The sequence below is a fragment of the Lolium perenne genome, chromosome 7, assembly GCF_019359855.2.
Source record: "Lolium perenne isolate Kyuss_39 chromosome 7, Kyuss_2.0, whole genome shotgun sequence".
Taxonomy (NCBI): domain Eukaryota; kingdom Viridiplantae; phylum Streptophyta; class Magnoliopsida; order Poales; family Poaceae; genus Lolium; species Lolium perenne.
The window spans coordinates 11,310,132-11,319,087 of record NC_067250.2 but is presented as its reverse complement, the minus strand read 5'-3'; the positions used below and the strand labels follow the sequence as shown (position 1 = coordinate 11,319,087).

The 8,956-nt window shown below is 48.4% G+C and overlaps 1 protein-coding gene across 1 annotated transcript; it reads left to right on the top strand.

Moving 5' to 3' along the window:
• Nucleotides 1-5,459: 5,459 nt before the first annotated feature.
• Nucleotides 5,460-6,239, top strand: LOC127311441 (pathogenesis-related protein 1). The gene has a single exon (XM_051341870.2). The coding sequence runs from the start codon at nucleotides 5,546-5,548 to the stop codon at nucleotides 6,038-6,040; it is 495 nt and encodes a 164-aa protein (XP_051197830.1). The 5' UTR covers nucleotides 5,460-5,545; the 3' UTR covers nucleotides 6,041-6,239.
• The last annotated feature ends 2,717 nt before the right edge of the window (nucleotides 6,240-8,956 follow it).

The following is an 8,956-nucleotide window of genomic DNA, read 5'->3' as shown; positions in this document are numbered from 1 at the left end:
ACATGACAGAAGAGATTGAAAAGAAACCTACACGTGACACTGCATCGATATCGTCTTCCTCTGGGTGACTCGGGGCGAGCTGGTTTTCCTCCCAGATATCTCTTCCCTAGCTTCTCGCTCGTTGCCGCTGGAGGTGGCGGAGCCTCTTTCTTCCATCTCTTTTCTCATTGGCCCGTTCATGCGTGACAAGAAGTGGGACTAACAAGTGGGACTAAGAGCATGTTTAATAGGTCCCTTAAAACCCGCCCACCCCGTAAAATTCCGGCGGAATACAGGGTGAGCGCGGTTCGGGCCGTCTAGCAGGCCCCGTATTCGGGCCGGCCCGTTTTGGCGGAATACGGGGCCCAGGAAATCCGCACCGCCGCCCCCTACTTATACTGGGCGAAGCTACGAGTGAGGGGTTAATCCCTCACTCGCAACCCTAGCTCCGCCGTGCGCCGCCGCGTCCCCGCTAAACTCCGGCGAGCAATCCCGCAAAGCTCTCCACCGCATTTCCCCCGCATGCGGCCATGTCTTCTCGCCGGTCCAGTTCCGCGTCGTCCGCGAGCGGATCCAAGCGATCCCGCTCGCCGGACACCGTCGAGGAGGCGTGGCGGCGCCAATGCAAGCGCTCCGCCGCGGGGAGCCGCCGTGCGGCGTGCCGGTACGCCAGCGCGCTTTACGTGCCGCCGTCGCTCCGTGAGTTTGCCGCGGGCGGGTGGTGGTACAAAGAAGATCCACCGCTCAAGCCGATGAGCGGCGGCGACTTCGAGAAGTGGCGCGCCGAGTGGGAGCGTGACCGCGCATCGAAGGCGGCGTGGGCGGCGCTCATCGGTAGCACAAGCGGCGGAGGAAGCGGAGGAGATCCGCGAGCCGGAGAGGAGGAAGCGGAGGAGGCAGAGGAGGAGGCGGCGTTCCTCCAGGCGGTGGCCGCATCCGAGAAGGATGTCGCCGAAGCTGCTCGGGCGGAGGCAGAGGAGGAGGCGGCGGCCATCGCCGCCGTCAGGGAATTCGATGCGCGGGAGGCTGCCGCCAGGGAGCCGCTCATCGGCTTCATCATCTTGACGAGTAGATAGGATCACAATGTATGTATGATCTGCCGTATGATCAATGATGATGAACTATCGATAATTTTCCCGGGGTTTTAAATTTTAAAAATATGGGCGAAATACGGGGTCTGCTAGACGGAATGGTTCTTCCATGAGCAATTTTTTATACGGGGCGAAATACTCGCGTTATACGGGACAGAGAAATACGGGCCTGTTAGACATGCTCTAACGACTCTCCGCTCCCTACTCGCCTCGTCTCCCTCCCTCCCCACTCTCCAACGGCCACATTTTCTCCCTCAAGTCCCCAACTGGCCAACTCCGATCGTCCAGGAAGCAAAGGAGCTTGGTTGGGACGTTATCAATTTAGCATTGACACGTTAGCTCTGGCGACTCGCCGATTTTCCTCGCCGGTTACTCCTCTCCGCCGCCGGTCTGGGGAGCTTCTGTGGGATGGCAAAGCGGGGGAGAGGAATTGTGCTGAGTTCATCCCCTTTGCGGTCCTGCAGGAGGAGGCAGCGCGGGAGCAGTGGCAATAGGAGAAAGAGCGAGCTGCAGAGGAGCGAAGGGTGGAGAAGTTGAAGCAGAATTTGTTGACATACCAGATTTGCTTGGTTTCAGATAAGGCGCGTCGGCTCATGGCAGAACCGGTCGGCTCATGACCACAACTTTCGAGGCAGGGACTGGAGGAACATGTGGCGGCGGCCAAGGTCATGCTGGAATTGAAGGACACTCAGGATTCACTAAGACTAGTCATAATGGTAAGTATCATATACTAGTATCATGCACATGATACTAGTTTATGATACTAACTCCACAATGCATAGTATCATAAGATAGTATCATAGTATCATTATATTTAATGTTTTTATCTCAATGCAAATGTGTGTACATGATGTTTTTGCCATTAAGTTTTCTAGTTTTACGTGCTATGATACGGTATCATATTATGATACCACACTCATCTCTCACCTCATTAATTGGTGTGCCACATCAGATTTTTGCCAACATGGCATGCATGATACTACTTATGATACTCCCATTGTGGCTAGTCTAAGGCAGTGAGCGGAAGTAGGGATGGATCATATGAATTGAGAAGCATTTGGGAGGAAGATGGTAAGGGAGTTGGGGAATGGAGCTCAGGGAAATGCAAGGGATCTGATGCACGCAGTTGGAGGAAGGATTAGAGAATTTCAGTGAATCCCAGTGTGGATCTGAATAATGGATCATTTTCTCCTCGATTGACACCGCCATGGCTTCTTCTCCTTCGCGGGATGAGAGGGAATGATATTGGTGTTAAAATCTGGTCCATGAGCGGCAGTTAAGGCTATGATTTCTAGAACTGCAAGAGATTGCTCTGGGATTTTGGTCCATGGCAGCCATTGAGATTCCTAGACAGCGGGAGGAAGGGGATGAACCTGATGGGCTGCGTTGGAATTTTGGTATTGGGCCTGGGCTGGAGGTGGTGGCCCATCTCCCTTCTTTCAGTACCTTAGCCAAAGGAATAAAAACAATGAAGTGGTGTCGGAAACCCTAGATTCTCTCCAGAGCCAAGCCGTGAGGCGTGGCTGAAGCTTCAGTGAGAGTTCTCCTTGGGCCGGGCCATCCTTTGCTCTGGTTGCTTCTATGGCATGGCAGGGTGCTCCCGATTGGAGAGGTGGGAGAGGAGGAAGCTTCAGTGGTGGTGGGCGTGGTGAATGGGGTGGAGGAAGAGGAAGTGGAGCCCCGGGATGGAATGCATGTCAATTTTCTTCAAAATCTCAACCGCAAATGCAACAACGGGGCCAAGGTTTCCAGGGTTTTCTACAATTTCCAGATGCTTTTGTCTTTGGGAGAGGTGGTCAGTTTCAGCTAGAACAGAGGCTGTTGTTCCCAGGTAGTTTCCAACCTGATCAATGGAATTTGGGGCGGAATCCTGTTGGGAGTTTTGGAGGACAACAAGGGTATGGTATTTCCTTTAGTGATCCTCCTCGTCCAGCTATGGGGAGAGGCTTTGAGAAAAATATGGGGGGTGCAAAATAGGTGCATGGAAATCAGCCAGGAAATCAACAACCGGAGATAGTGAGTTCAGGCTCAGTGGGGAGTGCGCAGAGCTCTGGGAGTTTGCAAATGAATTATGGGGGGTCGCTGGTGGATTTCAACAGATGGAGGTAAAGCTACCTTAGTTGTAAAGAATGCTAAAACTTGCTACAGATGTGTTGATGGGAAGCACATCACAAAAGATTGTAAGGTGGTTATCTACTATGTGAATTGTGGGGCAAACAATGTTCATATATCAGCAAGATGTGGAATGGTGACTAGAGCTAGGAAAGTGGTTCAGTTGGTGGGGTGTGCCCAGGATGGACTGCAAATGTTGGTAGCTAAGACTGGGGGAAAAATCTGAAGCAAACAAAGGTTTGCAAGTTGCAGGGGCGGTTTCAATTATTGCTGGGAATGTGAATTCTTTGGATTTGAAGGAAGCTTTCAACAAGCAATTCCCTTGGGGAGCAAATTGGAAAGTGTCCGAATTTGGCAGTAAAATATTTCTGGTGGATTTTACTACAAAAACAAGACTTGATGAGATGAATAATTTTAAATACTTTGACCTCAGAGGAACTTTTACCATGGTCAAAGTGATTGTGTGGTCCCCTACATCTCTACCAAAGTTGAAAGTGTACACTATATGGGTCAGGATTTTTTGAGTGCCAGAGAATATGCTGCATAAAGAAGGCTTTAATGAAATTGTCTCAATGCTCGAAGTGGTTCAGGAAGTTGACATTGTTGGATAGAGAGAAAGTAAAATCATCGGGTGAAAGTGGGTGTGATGGACCCTTCAAAAAATACCCAGTGTAAGTGCCTTGACTAAATATCCTTATATATATCACATCAGATTTGAGTTGGAATAGATCGTTGATCATCGATGACTAATTGTGGATGTGGTGGTAGTGAAAGTTGATGATACCACAAACAGCCATAGTAAGAAGCTCAAGATGGCTGGTAGAGGTAACAACAGAGAAAAAAAAGAGTTGAAAGGAGTGGGTTAGGAAGGAAAATGAGCTTGAAATTCCACATAACTTGGAAGAGGTGCCTTCAACCAAGATGATTTAGAAAAGCAAATGGAGTGAGAACTGAGGGAGAAAATGTTGAGTAGACAGAATGTTTTCTGAGGATTTGAGAGATGTACTTAATTAAAAGAAATTAAACTGATGTTAGTATGACTGCTGCAGAGGATGGGATATGACCTGAAGATGATGCCATGTCTGCCAGAGGGAGTGTGCACTCAACCGAGGTTTCTGACTCAGATAAGAAGATGAACCCTAATGAGAGTGTCGAAGATTATGCTAGAAGGATTGAGACCGGTACACAAGAGATCAAGGAGCTAGGTCCATCGTTGCCTCCTATGGTGTCTTATCGTTCATCAAATGGAAGTAAAGATAGCTTTCTAATGGAGAGTTGGAAGAGAAAATCTATATGAACCAACCTGATGGATTTGTAGTAAAAGGAGAAGGGAGGAAGGTTTGTAAGCTGTTAAAATCTTCATATAGTCTGAAACAAGCACCTAAGCTATGGCATGAGAAGTTTAACAGATTTCACTTCTATAGGCTATGCCAATAATGAGTCTGCTAATTGTGTTTATTATCGCCATGGTGGTGGCGAAGGTGTTATACATTGTTTGTATGTGGATGATATCCTGACTATTAGGTCTTCTTTAATTCTATTGTATTTAAATGTATTCAAATGGATTGGAGGAGATTATCCAAAATCACCAAAATCCTCATTAATTAGTTTGTTTGCCAAGGAGTATTTGGATGGGATAACCTCAACATAAGCCCACAAACCCCACTTATTTTTGTCTAGATTATGAAACTCTCTATGATGCACTGGTGTATTAGAGTAGAAAAATATTTAAGCGGATTGGAGGAGATTGCCTCGCATATATTCCAGAAAAGTAATACATGACCTTAAGTGTGTCTCACATCATATATACTCGTTACAAATGCATGCACCATTGAATGATCTTCCACATGACAATGCTCGTTATCACGACTTCCAAACAAAAAGTGACGTGAAGTCGTGAACATAACAGCATCGAGTTGCTCGGTCTCAACTATTTTGCAGGTAACCCATAGAATAGTCCAAGCATGTGCACGCTCCTACTGGAGTCCTGCGTACACGCGTTACATTAACGTGAGACATTTGAAAAATTCGGGCGCGGCATTCAAATCCATGTGTACGTTACATTAACGTGTGAGCCACTAACACACGGGTATATGTTATCTTTCTGGAAGTTGACTTGCCTCTTTGTTATTATCCATGTCCTGTCCGTGGAATTCTTTGTCCTTGAGAGAAAATTCGGCACGCCTTTGCCATGGCGCAAGATTTTCGGAGCAAATTGTAGAAATTTCTGTAACAAAATCCACTATAAAAACACCAGTGCACTCACAAGCTATATGTACAATTGCAAAGCTAGCTGCATCCTACACACTCGTAGCTAGCTACTACTGGCATACGGAAATCTCATACAGATAGGTATACACCCAATGGAGGCGCCCAAGCTAGCCATTTTGCTTGCCCTAGCCACGGCAGCAGCCATGATGAATCCTTCCCAGGCGCAGAATTTGCCTCAGGACTATGTTTCAGCGCACAACAGAGTCCGCGCCGCCGTCGGCGTTGCCGGGGTGAGCTGGAGCACAACGTTGCAAGCGTACGCCCAGAGCTACGCCAACCAGAGGATCGGCGACTGCAGGCTCCAACACTCTGGCGGGCCGTATGGGGAGAACATTTTCTGGGGAAGTGCCGGAAAGGATTGGACGGCGGCGGACGCTGTGAACTCGTGGTTCAGCGAGAAGCAGGACTACGACTATGGGTCCAACACCTGCAGCGCGGGAAAGCAGTGCGGGCACTACACACAGATTGTGTGGCGCGCCTCGACGACGATCGGCTGCGCTCGCGTGGTCTGCAACAACAACCGCGGTGTGTTCATCATCTGCAGCTACGACCCACGCGGCAATTTTGTTGGACAGAAACCATACTAACTGCGATTTGCTCACTCGCAGTACGTATAGACCCTCGTTCCCCACATACATGCATTCGTACCGTGCAAGGATTCATGCACGATCCTACTCCTAACTAGCTAGAGGGATTGAGGGAGTAAATAAAACAACGGCTGGATAAATAAAATCACCTTTAAGAAAATACTATATTGATATTAACTAGACTCGGTCTCTCCAATAACACGATACCAGAAGAAATTGAATAAAACGCCTCGCTTGACCCTGTATAATCGTCCCCGTGACTCTCGCGGGCTATGTTTCTGTTGGGGCTGCATTTCGCAGCCCCATCTTCTTCTCCAATCTCTCTCACTGCTACTTCTCAAAAACAATGGAGACACAAGGATTTTTGGTGCCGGCTGCCTCTCACAGCCAGCTTTTCTCTTTGTTCTTCTTATTGTCCAATAAACTCACTGGTTACAATGTCTTAAGTAGTACTCACGCATACACATGGTCTGGTGCCACACCGGCCACTAATTCCACTAACCCATGCACTCAACGCACTAACTATTGACTTGCTCTATTCCTAGAATCACTCCAGGATCCAATAGACCCGGCCACACATGCACATGCATCTAGACGCACCACCGATTCACTTGGATGGTTCTCATGCAGCTCCTTGTACTCAGCTCCTACACAACGGCCGGCTTTAAGCGGCATCAGCATCTCACCCTTCACGCTGCATCGCACAGCGCCTTCTCGGCATCTCGCCTTGCACGCAGCTAGCCGACTACTCACCTGCTTCATACGTTTCACACGTACACTTGCAGGCTCTAAAACTGACTACAGCAATGTCATCTAACTACATGGAAAACGAAAACTAATATGCAGATACATATGACAAGATTAGTTCTAACAATCACCCCCTAATCTTGTCATGTTAACACCAAAACTTAGATCGCGAGTCACTCAGAACCACTTGCCGGACGCAGCAAATACTTCTTGTCGTGGACGACGCCTTCTCAGCACCGAGACCACACCATCTTGCCTCACGCAGAAGCTTCATCCTGCCACACCATTGATCTGCACTTGCAGTACCACTGGTCACGTACCTCTTGCCGCCACCGTGGCAGCGACTCATCTTCATGATGGCGTCACACCACCCAGCACCACCGTCTCCTAGCTTCACGCCAATCCCCATGACGGTCTCCCTACCGCCGTACATCTTCCCAGCGGTATCGCACCGCCGTCTCCTTGTAGCGGACTCTCTCCGTCGCCGTCGGCACCCATCGGTATCACACCACCGACACCGCTTCGTGACAGCATCGCACCGTCGCCTCCTTGATGTCTACGTTCCCCCTCCTTTCCTGTAGACAGTGTTGGGCCTCCAAGAGCAGAGGTTTGTAGAACAGCAGCAAGTTTTCCCTTAAGTGGATACCCAAGGTTTATCGAACTCAGGGAGGAAGAGGTCAAAGATATCCCTCTTATGCAACCCTGCAACCACAAAGCAAGAAGTCTCTTGTGTCCCCAACACACCAAATAGGTGCACTAGTTCGGCGAAGAGATAGTGAAATACAGGTGGTATGAATAAGTATGAGCAGTAGCAACGGTGCCAGAAAATAGCTTGCTGGCGTGTAGTTGATGGTGGTAGTATTGCAGCAGTAGTAACACAGTAAAAACAGTAAACAAGCAGTAGTAACGCAGCAGTATTTAGGAACAAGGCCTAGGGATTACACTTTCACTAGTGGACACTCTCAACATTGATCACATAACAGAATAGATAAATGCATACTCTACACTTTTGTTGGATGATGAACGCATTGCGTAGGATTACACGAACCCTCAATGCCGGAGTTAACAAGCTCCACAATTTGTTCATATTTAAGTAACCTTTAGTGTAAGATAGATCAACAGATTAAACCAAGTACTAACATAGCATGCACACTGTCACCTTCATGCATATGTAGGAGGAATAGATCACATCAATATTATCATAGCAATAGTTAACTTCGCAATCTACAAGAGATCATGATCATAGCATAAACCAAGTACTAACACGGTGCACACACTGTCACCTTTACACACGTGCAGGAGGAATAGGACTACTTTAATAACTTTGCTAGAGTAGCACATATATAGTAGTGATACAATACTCATATGAATCTCAATCATGTAAAGCAGCTCATGAGATTATTGTATTGAGGTACATGGAAGAGAGATGAACCACATAGCTACCGGTACAGCCCCGAGCCTCGATGGAGAACTACTCCCTCCTCATGGGAGCAGCAGCGGTGATGAAGATGGCGGTGGAGATGGCAGCGGTGTCGATGGAGAAGCCTTCCGGGGGCACTTCCCCGCTCCGGCAGGGTGCCGGAACAGAGACTCCTGTCCCCCAGATCTTGGCTTCGCGATGGCGGCGGCTCTGGAAGGTTTTCCGTATCGTGGTTCTTCGCATCAGGGTTTTCGATCCAGGGGCTTTATATAGGCGAAGAGGCGGCGCAGGAGGGTCGAAGAGGCGGTGGCACCATAGGCTGGCGCGGCCAGGGCCCAGGCCGCGCCACCCTATCATCTGGGGCCCACAGGGCCCCCTCCGGCGACTCTCGGGTGTTACGGATGCTTCCGGTGAAAATAGGAACCTGGGTCTTGATTTCGTCCGATTCCGAGAATATTTCGTTACTAGGATTTCTGAAACCAAAAACAGCAGAAAACGAGAAGCGGCACTTCGGCATCTTGTTAATAGGTTAGTTCCAGAAAATGCACGAATATGACATAAAGTGTGCATAAAACATGTAGATAACATCAATAATGTGGCATGGAACATAAGAAATTATCGATACGTCGGAGACGTATCAGCATCCCCAAGCTTAGTTCTGCTCGTCCCGAGCAGGTAAAACGATAACACAGATAATTTCTGGAGTGACATGCCATCATAATCTTGATCAAACTATTGTAAAGCATATG

Coding starts and splice junctions, on each gene's coding strand:
- LOC127311441 (XM_051341870.2), top strand. CDS start 5,546: ATGGAGGCGCCCAAGCTAGCCATTTTGCTTGCCCTAGCCACGGCAGCA.